At 49.2% G+C, this 17,931-nt stretch overlaps 1 protein-coding gene and 1 pseudogene across 1 annotated transcript; one reads left to right on the forward strand and one right to left on the reverse strand.

Annotated features, from left to right (window-relative positions):
- The first annotated feature begins 2,200 nt into the window (after positions 1-2,200).
- LOC124694652 (xyloglucan galactosyltransferase KATAMARI1 homolog) lies at positions 2,201-3,757 on the forward strand. Its single transcript, XM_047227615.1, has one exon. The coding sequence runs from the start codon at positions 2,201-2,203 to the stop codon at positions 3,755-3,757; it is 1,557 nt and encodes a 518-aa protein (XP_047083571.1).
- Positions 3,758-9,552: 5,795 nt separating this feature from the next.
- On the reverse strand, positions 9,553-12,199 carry LOC124694653 (annotated as a pseudogene).
- Between the last annotated feature and the right edge of the window lie 5,732 nt (positions 12,200-17,931).

Below are 17,931 nucleotides of genomic sequence, written 5' to 3' on the forward strand. Positions count from 1 at the left end.
TGGAGAACCTAATCAGGGTTGTCCCCATTGCACATCTAGAGGTGCTCCATACCTGAATACCTAGATCGTGTAGGTGAAGACCAGACCAATAGTGGCCACCGCACCCAGGAAGTCTCCATCCTCAGGTTAAGGTGTGAGCGTGGCCACCGCCCAGTCATCAGCATGCATTGGAGGCTCGCCACCAAGGAAGACGTAGCTGCGTTGGGAGCGTACCGGTCCAGGAGGGATCACCTGCATGCCAGCATGTACATGGGGAGAAGGATCAACCGGATAGTTCGCAATTGGAGATGATGTTGGTGGTGTTTCAGATACGTGGGAGGGGGTGGCTTGCCGTGATGTGTGAGGCGTTGGGGAAGGGATCGACGAGGGTTTATATGGAGGATCTTGAATTCCGGTGTCACAGGTTCTTTTCATCCTATAGATGGGGATTTTGTTACGCTTGGATAAACATGCTTTGGCTATATGTCCATATTTGTAGCAACTACGACATCTGATTTGATTTTGACAGTCACGGACAAGATGATTGTATGCAAGGCATCTGAAACAACTCCTGTTCCTTGCACGAAAATGATGTTTTGGATCTGGCGGCCCATTATCGTATGCAGGCCGCAAAAAGGGGCTAAGAGGTGTGCTAGGAGAACGTTGGCCAGATTGAAAATTTGAATAATTAACGTTGGCATATTGAACCGATTCATCTATGCTCCGTGTTTGATGATCAACATGCATATCATGTGATGGAAAAAAGATCGGATGAGGGAATGCGACGATTGTACCTAGGGGAGGTAAATCTAGATATCACATTACCATTGGTACTGTGTCTGCGATAATTACCTTGATCTTGAGAGATATGTAGTTGTGTTGCCTTGGGTTGTATCAAAGTCCATTCCTTATTTTGTTCATAATACCAGAGCTTTTCTTCTCTTTCCCAATTTGGTCCACCGTTACTCCAGCGGTGAAAGTAACAAACAAAATCTTTGCAAGTGTAGGATCTAAGGTTGCAAATCATGAAACCAACAGCTTTGGAACAGACATAAAAAATGAACACTCGATCTCGGAGACAAGCTGACTCGGAAAGAGTCATGTGGATCACCCAGACATGCAGACATGGCCAAACCAACATTGGTATTGTTCAGATTGAAATTGGCACGTCCAAATGAGATCACTAAGGAAAAAACCATGATATGGGGATGAAGGGCACACAGATGAGGAGAGAGTATCACAAACCTTAGATCTGAAAAAATCTCCAAATGTGAGATCTAGCCAGAGGGCGAGGGAGATGGAGTCCTCAGGAAGATCCATGTTGCAGGGGATGGTGGGACGCCGGCTAGGGTTGGCTTATTGGTGGTGGGTGTGGTGGTGCCATTGGTGTCGCCATAGGGGAGGTGGGAGGTGAAGGTCGCCATTTACATTGAGCGTAATTAGGTAAGTATGGTTCTGAAACCTTATACACATTGTTATAAAAAAAATTAGATTATACATTCTTTGCTACAATTAAATACACTTCATATTTCAATAGAATTCAAATATATGTAACGTCTGAATTCTATGTTTTTTCCTATTTTTATACTCCTATGAAAGAAGTCCCTAACTCTTCCTGGAAACCTAGCAGCGCCGACGATTTATCAGAAAAGACATGGTCTATGGTCGAAACCTGGGGACGGATGCATCGATCTGTGCAGGCAGGGCAAGCAGAAAATAAGTCCTTACCGTGCGTTACGGTGCCGGAGCTGAGACTTTCTTCTCTTTTCCTTGATCAATCCCACACTCCCACGCGGTCTCGAAGCTACTGCAGGATACAATACAAGGCGGCGCGATCGAGGGCGCTCGCATTGCTCTGCGACCCATGTGTCCGATCTCAAGGAATCGCGTCGATCTAGGGTCAATGCTGGCCGATCGTCGACTTGTTGGGGATTCAAATACATCGAGGGATCCGATGATTCCAAGTATAGCAACACATGCATTCTCCTCAGTCGTTGCTAGTATACATCAATTTGTGGTTTGATTACTGTACTGCTCGTAATTACAAAGTCAGAGCTCGTTGAAAGCTGAAACAAATGGGAAAAAAGTCAGAGATGGCCGATCTGATTCTTCGCTCCATCGATCTCAAGATTCCGGCACGTCTTGTTACACTGCACCGCTCTGAGAACTCGGGAACTCTCCAGGCTCCAGCTGCGACGTGCAAGAGTGAGAGTGAGAGACCATGGAGAAGAGCGGCCAGCGCTGGCTGCCTCGCCTCCTCCTGCTCGCCGCCATGTCGGTCACGCCATGGCTCCTCATCGTCTACTGCCACCGCTCCGTCTTCAACGCGCCGCCGGTCGGCTCGCCGCACCCGCCGTCCCAGCTGCATTTCCACTCCCTGCAAGAGGCGCAGCTCAAGAAGCTCCCGACCGCCACCTCCTCACGCGCGCTCTCCGCCGCGGCAGGGGGCGGCGACACGCACCGGCGCAGCAACGTCGTCGTCGACGCCAACGCCAGCGACCCCTGCCGTGGACGGTACCTCTACATCCACGACCTGCCCCCGCGTTTCAACGCCGACATCCTCGCCAACTGCCGCCACTGGTACCAGTGGATCGACATGTGCCAGTACCTCGCCAACGCCGGCCTCGGCGCGCCCCTGGACAACGCGGACGGCGCCTTCGCTGACCGGGGCTGGTACGCCACCGACCACTTCGGCCTCGACGTCATCTTCCACAGCCGCGTCCGGCAGTACGCCTGCCTCACCAACGACTCCGCCCGCGCCGCCGCCGTCTTCGTGCCCTACTACGCCGGCTTCGACGTCGTGCAGCACCTGTGGAGCAACAACGCCACCGCCAAGGACGGCACGCCGCTCGCGCTCGCAGATTGGCTGACGCGGCGGCCCGAGTGGCGCGCCATGGGTGGGCGGGACCACTTCGTCATGTCCGGGAGGACGGCGTGGGACCACCAGAGGCAGACGGACAGCGACTCCGAGTGGGGCAACAAGCTGCTCCGTTTACCCGCGGTGCAGAACATGACGGTGCTCTTCGTCGAGAAGGCGCCGTGGACGGACTTCGACTTCGCCGTGCCATACCCGACCTATTTCCACCCGGCCAAGGACGCAGACATCCTCCAATGGCAGCAGAGAATGCGCGGCATGAAGCGTGACTGGCTCTTCGCCTTCGCCGGCGGCGAGCGCCCCGGCGACCCGACCTCCATCCGGCACAACCTCATCAGGGAGTGCAACGCTTCCAGCTCTTGCAACCTTGTCCAGTGCCGGAAGGGAGAGAAGCGCTGCCTTGTCCCCAGCACCTTCATGCGCGTGTTCCAGACGGCGCGCTTCTGCCTGCAGCCGCCGGGCGACACGTACACGCGGCGGTCGGTGTTCGACGCCATCCTCGCCGGCTGCGTGCCGGTGTTCTTCCACCTGGACTCCGCGTACAGGCAGTACCGGTGGCACCTCCCCGACGACCACGCCTCCTACTCCGTGTTCATCTCCGAGGAGGACATCCGGAGCGGCAACGCCAGCAGCGTGGAGGAGACGTTGCGGAGGATCCCGCAAAAGGTGGCGGAGCAGATGACAGAGACGGTGATCGGGCTGATACCCAGGCTGGTGTACGCGGACCCGAGGTCGAAGCTGGAGACGCTCAAGGACGCCGTGGATTTCACGGTGGAGGCCGTCATCAAGAGGGTCAACAAGCTGAGGAAGGAGATGGGTGATCATGGGGCGTCGCCCGCGCGAGGGGACGTGCTCATACAAACGGCGGCGAAGGCGTCTAGGAAAGTTAGGTCCGATAATTAGGGAGAAAAGTGCTAAGTTTAGCAAAATAGATGCAACGATGCTGAAGCATGTTGAGCTTGTCTGTCCTAAGTTCTGTTCAGCAAAATAGATACAAACCATTTGAAATAAAATTTGATCTCACATGTACTATTTGGTCTCTCAAAGTATCTCCACCGGCGATCCCTAAATAGTCACCGCAGCTGCTTCGGCACGAGTCTATGGGGGATGCCGGCACGACCTCCCGAACTATACAGACGGCCGTCCCGCATCGGCATCCCCCATACCGGCATCCCCCAATTTTTAATAGAACAATTTAAATTGTATTCAAACAATAATTATTCATACAATAATTCAATGTAAATACAAATGGAATTATTTATACAATAATTTAAATTTAAATCATGCGTTGGTGGCTTCTCTCCTCGCCCACAGATGCACAATTAGATCCGCATGAAGTTGAGCATGAACATCTGATCCTTCGATTTCTGCATGCATGTGAAGGAAAGCCGCAAAATCTTGGGGTGCATGCTCAAATTGAGAAGAGGCTCTTGATAATCAAATGGTTGATCATCATTTACAGGTGCGTCACACTCCCTCTCAATAATCATGTTGTGCATGATCACACACGCAAAAGGGAAATTCTTCTAACCCCAATGCATGCGTTCCGATGCTTCTGAACATTCCAAGAAACCCTCGAGCGGTATTTTGTGCCAGGATCCGAGTTGTATCATCTGTCGTCGATGCTCTCAAATAATGTCCAGCAAACACTGCAATGACGGCTCGGCCAAACCTATAGACAGTCTAGGAGCATGTTGACTCCGTCATGCGCAGGTAGTCATCAGCTGCATCTGGGAGACCTCCATATGCAAGACAACGCAATGCAGCAGTGCACCTCTGGATTGTGGAGAATCCCCACAAACCGGTGCAATCTAGATTGCACATGAAGTAGTCGCCGTACTCCCTGACGCCGAAGACAATCTTCATGAACAGATCCTTGTTCATCCGGAGCCGGTGCCAAAAATCCTTCGGCATGTGAGTTGCATCGTCGGCGAAGTAATCGGAGTCAAGCAGCAACGCGCCGGCTTGATAATGCCGCTCCTTGTTCTTCTTCTTGCCAACCTTTGAATCGCCGCGCCGAGGCGTGGCCAAGGCCACAATGGGTTGGCGGAGGCGGGCGAGGCTCACCAGTATCAGCTGCTATTGGTGCCGCCAGACGGCAGCAGTGTTCTCCTCCTCCATGAACAGATGCACCAACATATCGTTGTCGCTATCCATCGCGGCAATCCGCCGAACACCTTGCGGGAGGTACGGACGGAGGATCGCGGCGGCAACCTCCTACTGCCGGTGAGGAGGCCAAGCATTGAGATTAGGCGCCGACGGTTTCGATGGCTGTGATTTCTGGACAGGATGGGTGGAAGGCGACAACGGCGATCGTGATCCAGAACGGTGGGAGGCAGACCGGGCGAGGGTAGGAGGTGTGGAAAACATGCGCGTGGCTGGCATAAGGGCTCCACGGGCGTTTTTCTATGTGAACGAGGGTGTCGGCGCCCCTGATTCGCACCACACGCGAAGGGGCCGCTACGGGGTTGCCGGCGATTTTATTGAGCTCGAAACCAGCGAATACTTTATTGGGCATGTAGGTGTGAGCCTAATTTACCGCTGACCCCCAAATAGCTAACGGGGTGTTATTGGGCTCGCCGGTGGAGATGCTCTCAGGTGATCTTTCCAACTCCTCTTGACATCGTATTGTTGAAGCGAAAAGAAATATTAATCCCACATGTACTTCTTTTCCGGGTGGTTTTCTGGCTGGATCTTGTTATAGTATATACACAGCAGAAACTTGATATAAATATACTGATGTTTATATAATGAAATATAATTTTTTGAAAAACGATATACAAGGAGGTAAAAAAACTCTCAACACGAGCCATACACAGCCCCAATATGACACAAAAACGAAAACAAGCACTTTCTTGAAAACTGCTTGAAATAAAAGTTTATCCTTAAAAAACACTTTTTTCTTCTTCAAAACAACCGTGCCCTTCTCGCGGAGATAGGAAGAACGGTAGAAGGAATAAACAAAAAAAACTTGTGAATATTTCTTGAACCCATTTTCCGTCAATGTATTCTTTTTGAACTCGTAAAATGTACTTTTTGTAAACCCCGTGAACATATTTTGATAACCTAATGAACATTTTCTTGAGTTGATAAAAAATTTATCTCGTAAAATAATGTTATAAACTTGTGAACATATTTTAAAATCACATCTTTTTTATCTCATGAATTAATGTTATAACCCAGCTATGTTGTAACTGGCACACTTGTGAAGATGATCCTTTTTTTTGGATCATTGTGAATATTCTTTTTAAATGATTCACAACTAGTATTAAAAACATGAAAAAATTTCCACAATGTAAAATATTTTTAATATAAAATGTAGAAAAATAAACAAAAGATATAAGATCAAAGGAAACAAACAGAGAAAAAGGAAAGAAAACAAAAAAGAACTAGAAAATAAAATAAACAAAACCGATAAAAAAACAAAAGAAACCAAAAAATTTCTTAATGTGCCAAAATATTAGCCGGACCACTACGGGCGCCCCCTCATCCGCCCCGCGTCGGCTTTCCTGGTGGGGCAACCAAGGTAAGGTTTCACCTCCCAGTTTTTCTCTCTATTTAATATTTATAAGTTGTATTGAAAAATCAAAATTTGAAAACTTTGATAATTTAAAATTTAAAATTTTGAATTTTGAATTTTCAAAATTAAGAAAATGTTCATTAAAAATTGTTTAGAAAAAAAGTTCAGAAGAAAATGTGCAAATTAAAAACCTGTTCGAACTTGGAAAATTTTCAAATTAGAAAAAATAAAATCGAAAATGTTTATCTTTAAAAAAAATCATGTAATCATTCTTTTCCTAAAATTTAAATCAAAAGATGAAAAGAGCAAAGAAATGAGACTGAAAAACGAATAACAAAAAAACAGAAGAAAACCATGAGACACGCGAGAACCAAGCCCAAACTAGCAAAGACAAAGAGCACCGTGGTAAATGGGCCGTTGATCGAATGGCCACCCCGCGTGCGCGGGGCCTATTTTCGCAAAAACGTGGGCGATAAATAAGGTTCGCCGAAAGTTGGCCCGGCGGCCGGCTCGGGTGCTTGAGAGCTGGGATTCAGTCGAAAGGGGCCTTACTAACAGCCCAAACGAACGTCCAGTAATTTTACGTGGACCAAAGAGACAAGGCTCACGGACATATTGAGCCTGTTAGGGAGATGGACGGTGCTGCCTTACCATTCCTTTTTGAAAGAAGTGTAAATAACCCCCTAGGTTTCACGTTTGGGGCGTTTAACCCCCCTAGGTTTCAACTAGAGCAAATAACCCCCCTAGGTATCACTTACCAGTTAGTTAACCCCCCTGAGGCCGGCCATGGCTGTTTTAGCTTACGTGGAGAGTGGTTTTGGGCCACATAGACTACAATTAAGAGATGGGGAAGAAAAAATATCCGACACTATGGCTAACTGGCTGTTGTCCTCGCTGCCTACGGCATCTACGCGCCGACGACTCTTCCTGAAGCTTATTGTTGTCCTCGCGGCAGCAAATCCTCCTCCCAGCGCTCTTTTTTTTTTTTGAAGTAACTCCCAGCGCTCTTTGACGCCATGAGCATCGGCAATGCGAAGATCCTCTCGGCGCTCGCCGCCGACGACACCCTCGACGCGTTGGATCTCCTTCACTGCCCACCTCCGCCGCTGTGGACGCCGCGCTGAGCGAGGTCGTGCGCCGCGTAGAGGCCGGCATGCGTCGCCAAGAGGCAGGCGGTCGATAACGCCGGCGAGGCCTTCACCAAGGAGAGACGCGCACGGGCCGGTGGCGCAAGGATGCGCTCAAAGGCGAGGCCTTGCAGGCCAGTGGCGCACAGACGCGCTGTTGTCTTCAATGATTTGGAGGCGATTGCCACTTGCCACTTCCTGTTGTCTTCACTGAATTGGAGGATCTCGAGCGCACGCCGCCGGGCGCCGGCGACAGTATCGGCTCGTCCAAGGCTGCAGGCATCCAGGAGCGCGTCCCAAGCCGCGTCTTCTCCGCGCTCTGCATCGACAGCGCTCGCCTGAGTCGCGCGTCCGCCTCACCAGCACACCCCACCCGAGCCGCGCGTCCAGGAGGAGCTCCTACTCTGCATCCAACAAGTCGCCGTCGGGTAAACAGAGCCGCCGTAGAAGCCTGCAGCATAAATGGGAAAGGTTTCATCGCCAACAAGAAGTAATCTACGTGCAGCGGAGGCGGCGGCATGGCGCAGCGGCGGGGGCGGCATTGGGTAGTTCCCCATCTCTTCTCCGCGTTGCCATCTTGCCGATGATCTAGAGCGCGTCGGCGAGGGCCGGGAGAAGTACTTGTTACCTCGAGGAGAGCGTCGTCGGTGAGCGCCGGGAGGAGGAGTAGGCGAGCGCCGGGAGCGTCGTCGGCGGGCGCGGGCGCTGTAGGTAGCGAGGACGGCAGCCACAGGGTTAGACTTTTCTTCCCCATCTCTTAATTGTAGTCCAAAACCGCTGTCCACGTCAGATAAAACAGCTATGATCAGCCTCAGGGGGGTGAACTAACCGGTAAGTGATACCTGAGGGGTTATGTGCTCTAGTTGGAACCTGGGGGGTTAAACGCCCCAAACGTGAAACCTAGGGGGGTTATTTACACTTCTTTCTTCCTTTTTCTAGCATTGTGGAGTTCCATAAAGGGGGAAAAAATTTCTTTGGCCTTCCTTCCTGAAGCATTTCTTTTGTCATGTACTGCCCTTTTGGCGTACAAAACCTGGTGGTGCCGCAGCGTACAGATGCGTGTGTACCTAAGTAATGCACGTATTCTTCGCAAAAAATTAACAGAGAAAAGTGCATCAGGTCATGTCATGTGTTAATAATCGGAAGCGAGGATGTTGTCAGTATCTGAGTGAACTAGCAGCAGTAGCATCGACGTGGCGACAAGCAGCTAGCATGTGAATATCGAGTTTCGATCAGCAGCGCTTGGGGCGGCGATCTGCGTGCCGGTGATCGGTCGTGGACCCAAGCAACAGACGTCGTCGCACATGTAGCTTAGAGCCTGGATCTTGCATGTGATGCCAATTATTTTTCTGTAGACCTCCTTTCATCTTCATCTCCCCAGTTGATGGGGTCGACGTGTGGCGGCTCGTCGTGCATCCGAGACTAGTTTCGTCATATACGCAGTACGTGAGACCCACTCATGGAGACGACGACGTCGAGGGCGCCACGTACGTGCTACCGTCCGAGGAGATGATGGTGATGTTGCTTCGGGAGTTCGGGGTGAGAGGGGAACCGGCTGGGGGGTGGGAGATGATGATGATGGGTGGATTAATAGGACCCGTCGACACAGACGGGCAACTTGGCATCAAACAAGCACGTACGTCCTAATCATTTGGACCTTTCTTTGCTTATAAATCGGAGGTTATTGCACCACAAGTACAAGAACTTGCACTCTATGTGCATTTTCATACAAAATCTTGCAAAGTGTGTTCCACTCATACAAGAACTTGTCCTGGATGTGCACAACTCATACAATTCAATGTGGTGGTGACACGTGGCAGTTTCTAGACAGGAGAGGAGGTTTTCATTGCAGCGTTGAAAAAATAGGATAATTACAAACAGGCCCCAACTAATGACACAGCTAACGCCCCAAGTAACGCCCTGACCCCAGACCCACCGCACAGAATCACACGAAAAGGCACAACAAAAAAATAGATACAACAGAAAAAGGAAAATAGCAGAGCAAGGGCACGCAGGCATTACAACGAACACCTCGCCGCCGGCGGCCCGGCTCAGCGGAGCCAGCGGTGGAGGTCGGTGGTGGACGACGGGGAGATCGGCTCCCCGCCTACGCTCTCCGCGCACGACAAGGACGACACGGTGGAGCGCTGCTCGGAGGTGAACCGCCCTGTCGCGCTCTTGAAGCTCGGGCTCTGCAGGCTCTGCACGTACCCGCCGCCGCCGTACGTGTCTAGCGGGACGGGGAACGACAGCCGCTTCTTGGCGCTCCCAGTCGCGGGGTTGTACGCGGTCTGCGGCCGGCCGCGCTCCGGGGTCGCGGGGCGCTGCCGCGGCGCGCTCTAGGAGCGGATGCGCGCCTTGGCCGACTCCGTGGCCGCCATGTAGTTCGGCACTGCCGAGCCGGAGGACGCGTGGCATTGGGAGTGGAAGCTCGGGGTATAGCTCTCCCGCCGGCGCCGCCGCGCTCCACGCGCGGGCTTGCAGAGCGGACCTGGATCGGCGGGCGCGCCTTCCCCGGCGACGGCGTCCCCAGGGAGTGGTGGTGGTGCTGCGCCCGGTGCATCGGCGAGCCGCTCCCGTGCTGCGACGGCGGCGCCTGACGCCGAGGCGTGGAGTAGGAGAAGGGGCGGCCAGTGTCGATCTCTCACGCTTGAGAGCGGCGTATTTCCTGGTCTGCAGCATGGCCTGGATCTCCTCAATTGTCCGCGGCCGATCATCCCAGTCGTCGGCGGCGAAGCTGCTGCCATGACCGCTCCTGCAAACCAACCCAATCCATCACCATCAATCAAACATTTACGGAAACACTAGATTGGTAGTACTTGAGATGCGATGTTGGTTGGTTGAGTTGCAGACGGAGACGGACCACGGAGCATCGCTCGGCGTATTCGTGGGTGTACTTGGAGTCCCAGAAGGTGGATGTGTCGACGCTGTATGAGGACTTGCTGCTGCCGCAGGCGGCGGCGCCGGCGGCGGAGAGGGAGTCCTGCGAGAGGCGCATCCACTGATCCCGCACCCGCACCTGGACGCGCACCAGCGCCTGCATGCAGCGCAGCGTCATGTTGGCCTGCTTCTGCACGTTGTGGCCTCGCACCAGCGTCTGCAGCTTCACCAGCCCCTTGAGAGCGCACAGCGCGCGCCTCGCCTGCGGTCGAAAGAAAACAAACAACCACCCATTAGCGTCAAACCTACTGTGGCAAGTGCGGCGTGGCCATTGCTCGTGTCCTACGTACTAGGTAGCATCGGAGGCGGTCTGCACGACGACGGCGGCGTAGTGCTCGCGCACGAAGCTGGATGAAGGGCGGGTGAGGCGGACCACCTCGGCGGCCGCCTGCGCCGTGGCCACGGCGGCTTCGGCCGTGGCCGCGGTCGCCACAGCGAGCGCGATGGCGTGGCGCTGCTCATCCGTCACCGAAGGGCCAGGCGCGGACCTCGCCGACGCAGATTGCTGCTGCTCCGGCGCCGGAGGAGCCGCCGGCGAAGGGGACGGGGACGAGGACCTCCTGAACAGCCATCTCCTCCGCTCCCTCTTGTTCTGCGCGGCCAAAATGTCCACTATACAAAGAAAACCTCATCAATATGTCCCCTCAAATCTCGAATTCAATAAGGATTTCTCTGCAAAAACGCTTTGACGGTGGACCAGGGACACGTGGCAGCTCCAGACACCACTTGTACCAACGGTGCACATCCATGACAAGTTCTTGTACCACCTGAACACGTTTTGCAAGTTCTTGTATGAAAATGCACATAGAGTGCAAGTTCTTGTACTTGTGGTGCAATTACCTCTATAAATCGCATCCTTCCCCAAATAAGTATGGATAACTTAATCTTGATACAGATACAGATGTATCTACACACTTATTTTCTACGCACTTATTTTGAGAAGGTAGAATACTCTTCCCTCCGACTTTTAATACTTGTCGTAGGTTTAATGAGCTTAGACACATTTTGACATGTATTTTAACTAAATCTGCGATAAGTATTATTGGCCTAAATAAGTAGTTGTATTTTGCTTTTTATGTTTCCTGCTGAGTCTTTGGTTAATCAGTTTCACCATCTAGCTTGTTTCTGGATACTACAACTTCTTTCTGGCTCTAAGAGCATTTTCGCCAGTGCGCTCAAAATAGGCGCAAGCAGCAATGCCGGCACAACATTTTTCGAGGCGCCGGCACAACCCTCCTTAATATAGGGAGGGGTTCCACACACCGACGATCCTAATAGCCTAGCCCCAATTGAAATTTTGGCCCAAAATAAATCAAAACTCACAAAGCGGGATAGAAATTCTTAGTCCAGTTTTTGGGGGAAAAAAATTCAAAGTATAGCTCGCCAATCACCAAGGGTTCCTCACTCATCGGTGGCTCCTCCATCAGCGGTGGTGTTTCCACCGCCATGGTCGTCGATGCTTGGGCAAAAATCATCTCCTTGCCGATGCATTCACGATAAATCTTGTGCCATGCCCTCGCTAATGGATCCATGGCCGACAAGTTCACCATCAAGATCTTTGATTCTTGCCTCATCTTTGACAATACAATGTGTGATGCTTCTTTCAGGGCCTTCATCATGCCGGCTTGGGCTTCCATCTTGGTGCTTTCCATCATGCCGCTCGTCATTCCAATCCTCCTTAGTCATGGTCACTGGCTTCTCCTTTAACGAAGCCTCGCGCGGCTTCGTCCGTGCCGTCGTCTTCTTTTCTGGAGGCATGTCGAAAGCAGCGGCGAGGGGGAAGGGAAGGGGAGGGGACGTGCTCTGTGCAAGAACTGGAGAGGCGGGCGTGAACTGGACTGCCAGATGGGAAGGGATACATTTGGGGAATAGTTGTAGGGTTTGGACAATATAGCAGCCAGTCGGATCCCACCGGTGAAATCCGATGCGGTGTAGAGCGTTGGCACCCCTGCTCCATGTTGTCTGTAGGGAGCGGCACGGAAGTGTTGACTATTCTATTGGGCTCTAAGCAGTTGTTGCTTTTGAGCCGTGCCAGTGTAAGCTGAAAAACAACGCCAAACTCTAATAGAATCTATGGGGTCACTATTGCTTATTGGGACATGGTGTTTTGGCTTTTAGGTCCAAATGCACCTATTAAGAAAAATGCAATTTAAATATATTTCAATATGTCAAAAAAATTGGAAATAAATCCTGGGTGTACATCGAGACATACTATATTCACACACAAAAATTTGTTGGGAAGAGTCATTTTTTCTGTGTAAAAATGACAAATAAATGTCTTGTGAGAAGCCACTTTAAGCATCGAAAATTATCTTTTTTACACAAGCCGTAAAAAAATCATTTTTTCGATAAAATTTGTTTGCGGACATGGTATATGCGGGCATACAGCTAATTTTTTTTAGATTCTTTTACCTTTTAAAATAGGTTTTCTAAATAATAAATGCATCTAAGCATACTAGCCAAAAAAGAATTCAGAATCTTTTACCTTTTAAAATAGGTTTTCTAAATAATAAATGCATCTACGCATACAAGCTAAAATGCATTTCCCGTCGCTTTTGGGGTATACACGGTGAGGAGAGCCGTCAGCTACGACCGTGCATGTTACTGCGACGTAAGCTACATGCATGATGCATCAGCAATAGAGTAGTAATTATTACTAGTAATATATACTGTTCACTCACGTACTAGGTTGCATATGACGCGAGACCAATGGGGCTGGGATATGCGCAAGATTGTTTACCCAAGCTCCGAGACCCTTGTCCTTGTCCATCATCGACCACTCTTTTTTTCCTACTACATTTTTTCGCTTCGGGTGTGAGGCCGGTCCAGCACCACATGAGCGTGGCCGGTGCGGCAGCCGGCTGCACGTCACCGCCGCCTACACACTGGGCTTTTGTTGGATAATTAGGCGTAATTTTTATGATTAATTCCAGAATATAAAACATGATGGCAACAACTACTAACATGTGAACCTCAAACATACTAGATGCATTAATCAACATGAGTAGCAGCAGCGCAAACGATAAAGCATCCATCGCTAAACAGATCGAGATATGTCGCACGTACCGATCCGGTGGAGGTGGCGGTGGAGGTGTAGCGGATGATGTCGCAGCGATAACGTTGTTGATGACAACGTTGTTGACGACGGGGACGACGGGTCGAAGTAGACAGCGTTGAAGACGACGGTAGGCGCACCGCCCGACTTGGACGGAAGGCGACCCGTGATGAAGAGCTTGAGCGGTCGCGCGGAGCGCTTCCCAAAAACCTAGTCCGCCCTCTCCCGTACAGGATCGCAAGGACGAGCGGTTCCGGAGACTCTGCTCTCCCGTTCGCCGATGCACGTCGGCGCGCGGGATGGAGTAGGCTACGATGGCGGCGCAAGCAGAGAGAGGTGGAAACCCTAACTCGTGTATTAGATATATTTCTGCGGTAGCCGGGCAGGAGATTATATAGGTGGAAAGTCTCGGCTCGAGGCTCAATCCACTCACCACGAGCGCGGCGCGCGCGTCGTGACGTGACGTGTCGTGTCGTGTCGAGTCGAGTCGAGTCGAGACGAGCGAGGAGGAGGAGGAGCGCGCGTGTAACACTCCTATTCTCACTCACTTACTAGTGGTAGAACAACCCACCTTATAAGGTGGTCTAACTTCCTCCCAACTTTCCATGTGGGACTAAACTTCCCACCTATGCCACTCCCTAGTGAGCTGCCACCAACTTGGGCTCAAACTCACATGGCTGCCACTATGTGGGCTTTGAGATTTATAGGAAAAACTGAAATCTAATTTGGGCCACTAAAAGTGGGCCCAATATTTCAACAATCCCCCACCAGATCTCAAATCCCCATTTAGAGATTTTCCAATACTCGCTGCTTGTTTGTATACCAGTGTTTCAGCGGAGACTGTTAAGTTGAACTTCCGCCTAGAACCTTAAGCTACATCCGTTCACACTTGAACAATGGACTAAGCCTTGAATTGCAAGTTTTGCGTGAACAGGGTTTCACTCAAAGTCATGACCAGTACATGGCTGCCAGTAGCCTACCCCGCGGGTGAAGCATATGCGTCATACTTCATGGTCTCTTCATGAGTTTACTAGAGATCACCTAAATCTCATAGATTGCGACGTTTAACAATCGGACTCATATAGGTGTGTTATTTCAAGAATGCTCTGTAGGACATCACCTTTGCTAAAATAGCCAACATAAACACATTAAGGCTTGTTGCCAACCTGCCTTACAGCAATTGAGAGTTGTGCATCTTCACATAGAGAGGGTTACATAATACTCTCCTCAATTAAACCACTAGTTTGTTCTTCCCAGGTCCTAATTCACGGGATCTCCGATCACAAAGGTTGGGTTACCACTATGGCATAACATCAACGGGTCTCAAACCCATCTCCCTTGATGCACTTTCTATCACATTACGTGATAGTTGATACGTCTCAAACGTATCTATAATTTCTGATGTTCCATGCTAGTTTTATGACAATACCTACATGTTTTGTTCACACTTTATATCGTTTTGATGCATTTTCTGGAACTAACCTATTAACGAGATGCCGAAGTGCCGATTGTCTGTTTTCTCGCTGTTTTTGGTTCCGAGAAAGGCTGTTCGGGCAATATTCTCGGAATTCGACGAAACGAAGAGCAAACATCATAATTCACCGAGACGGACCAGGACACCGAAGGAGACCCGGAGAGGAGGCCCGGGGCCCCACACCATAGGGCCGCGCGGGCAGGCCCCTGGCCGCGCCGGCCTATGGGGAGGGCGCCCTGGTGCCCCTCCTGCGCCGCCTCTTCGCCTATAAGACCCCTTTCGACCTAAAAACGCGATACCAATTGACGAAACTCCAGAAAGACTCCAGGGGCGCTGCCACCATCGCGAAACTCCAATTCCGGGGACAGAAGTCTCTGTTCCGGCACCCTGCCGGGACGGGGAAATGCCCCCGGAGTCATCTCCATCGACACCACCGCCATCTTCATCGCCATCGCTGTCTCCTATGATGAGGAGGGAGTAGTTCTCCCCCGAGGCTAAGGGCTGTACCGGTAGCTATGTGGTTAATCTCTCTCCCATGTACTTCAATACAATGATCTCATGAGCTGCCTTACATGATTGAGATCCATATGATGAGTTTGTAATCTAGATGTCATTATGCTATTCAAGTGGATTTTACTTATGTGATCTCCGGAGACTCCTTGTCCCACGTGTGTAAAGGTGATAGTGTGTGCACCGTGTGGGTCTCTTAGGCTATATTTCACAGAATACTTATTCACCGAGTTATGATTTGAGTTGGATGTCTCTATGAAATTGTGGTGTGTTAGTACCTCCTATGAATGCTCAAAGTGACAGCGTGGGGTGTTCATTAGTACTTGGGAATACATCTTTAAGGTTTGCCTACATGATGAATTAGTGTTCATTATCTTGCCAGAGAGTAATTCAGAGTAGCATAGTGAAGTGCTTATATTTATATCCAATTATGGTTGCAATGTTGAGAGTGTCCACTAGTGAAAGTATGATCCCTAGGCCTTGTTTCTAAGCATCGAAACTCCGTTTACTTACTTGTTACGTTGCATGTTTACTCGCTGCCATATTTTATTCAGATTGCTATTACCACTCATATACATCCATACTACTTGTATTTCACTATCTCTTCGCCGAACTAGTGCACCTATACATCTGACAAGTGTATTAGGTGTGTTGGGGACACAAGAGACTTCTTGTATCGTGATTGTAGGGTTGCTTGAGAGGGATATCTTTGACCTCTTCCTCCCTGAGTTCGATAAACCTTGGGTGATCCACTTAAGGGAAAACTGCTGCTGTTCTACAAACCTCTGCTCTTGGAGGCCCAACACTGTCTACAGGAATAGAAGCGTGCGTAGACATCAAGCTATTTTCTGGCGCCGTTGCCGGGGAGGTAAGGTAAAAGGTATTCACATCCTCCGACTACTAAGCTATTTCCTAGTCTTGTTGCCGGTGTGTGAGTGCTCGAAGCTATTTCCTTTAGATCCTGCAATTGCATCTTTTTGTTTCTTGTTTTTATTTTTCACTAGTTAGGCATAATGGAAAACAACAATGAGCTTTTTAATCTATTTCCTGAGTTAAGATATGAATTGTTTGATGCGAAAATTAAAAAACCTATGGAACCTTATCTCGCATGATAGTAGCAATGTTATTAGTATGAATGCAATTACTGCTAATGCCATGGAAAAGTCTAAGCTTGGGGAAGCTAGTTTATATAAAAATAATCTTTTTTGCTCCTCAGCTTTGGAAGAAATATTTTGCTCTGATAATGCTTCATCTCCCATATGCGATAACTCTAATGATGCTTCTGATATTTTAAATCCACCTGCTGAAAGTGTTTCATATAAAATACCTATGAAAATTATTGAACATGTTATGGATAACCGCTATGAAGGGGATGGAACTGTCCATCCCGGAGATCATTTACTTGTTTTTGCATGAATTATGCGGGTTATTCAAGTGTGCAGGTATCTCTATGGATGAAGTTAGGAAGAAACTATTCTCTATATCGCTGTCTGGTAAAGCGGCGCATTGGTATAAATTGCTGAAGAATGGGGATTCTCTTGATTGGAAGGATATTGTGCCCCTATTTTACTCTAAATTCTATCCTCCAAGTGAAATTCACAAAGACCGGAACCGCATATATAATTTCTGGCCTCATGATGGAGAGAGTATTGCCCAAGCATGGGGAAGATTGAAGTCTTTAATGCTCAAATGCCCCATTCATGAGCTTCCTGGTAATATCATCATTGATAATTTCTATGCAAGACTTTCTTTTCGGGATAAAACCTTGCTCGGATATTACTTGTTCCGGATCATTTACACGCAATGAAGAAGAGTTTAAAAGGGACCTTCTTGATCGGATTCGGGAGAATACCGAAGGATGGGAGAACAACAAAGGTAAAGAGTCGGTATAAATTATGATTATGAATGCATTGAAACTTTTATGGATACCGATAAAATTCGAAATATGAGTGCTACTTATGGTCTTGACTCTCAAGTTGTTGCAAATCTTTATAAAGCTTTTGCCTCTCATTTTGAATTGCCTAAGAAGAATTTTGATAAGTATCATGAACCTTTTAAAGATGCTTGCATGAAGGATGAAATTATTGTTAATGATTGCAATAAACAGGCTCAAACTCCTAAGAATGCTATCTCCTATAAGCATGTTAATTTTTGTGGAATGCATAGACCTTGTGGAATTAATCAAATCGAAGATGAATATTGTATCCACCATATTAATGAAAAAACTAGAAAGTGGTCTAGGGCTCTAGATGATCTTGGTAAAAAAGTTTGTGCCGACTATCCTTTTATTTGTGAACTTTGTCATGAAGTGGGTCATTTTAATTTTCAATGCTCCTCCTATGATAATTCGCACCCCATGAGTGCTGCAAATTTGTATTGTGATGATGAAATTACTCTTAATCAGCATGATGAACTCACTTTATTTTTGTGGTGTGAAGAGTTATCAAGAAA

This window comes from Lolium rigidum, chromosome 3, assembly GCF_022539505.1.
Source record: "Lolium rigidum isolate FL_2022 chromosome 3, APGP_CSIRO_Lrig_0.1, whole genome shotgun sequence".
Lineage (NCBI taxonomy): Eukaryota > Viridiplantae > Streptophyta > Magnoliopsida > Poales > Poaceae > Lolium > Lolium rigidum.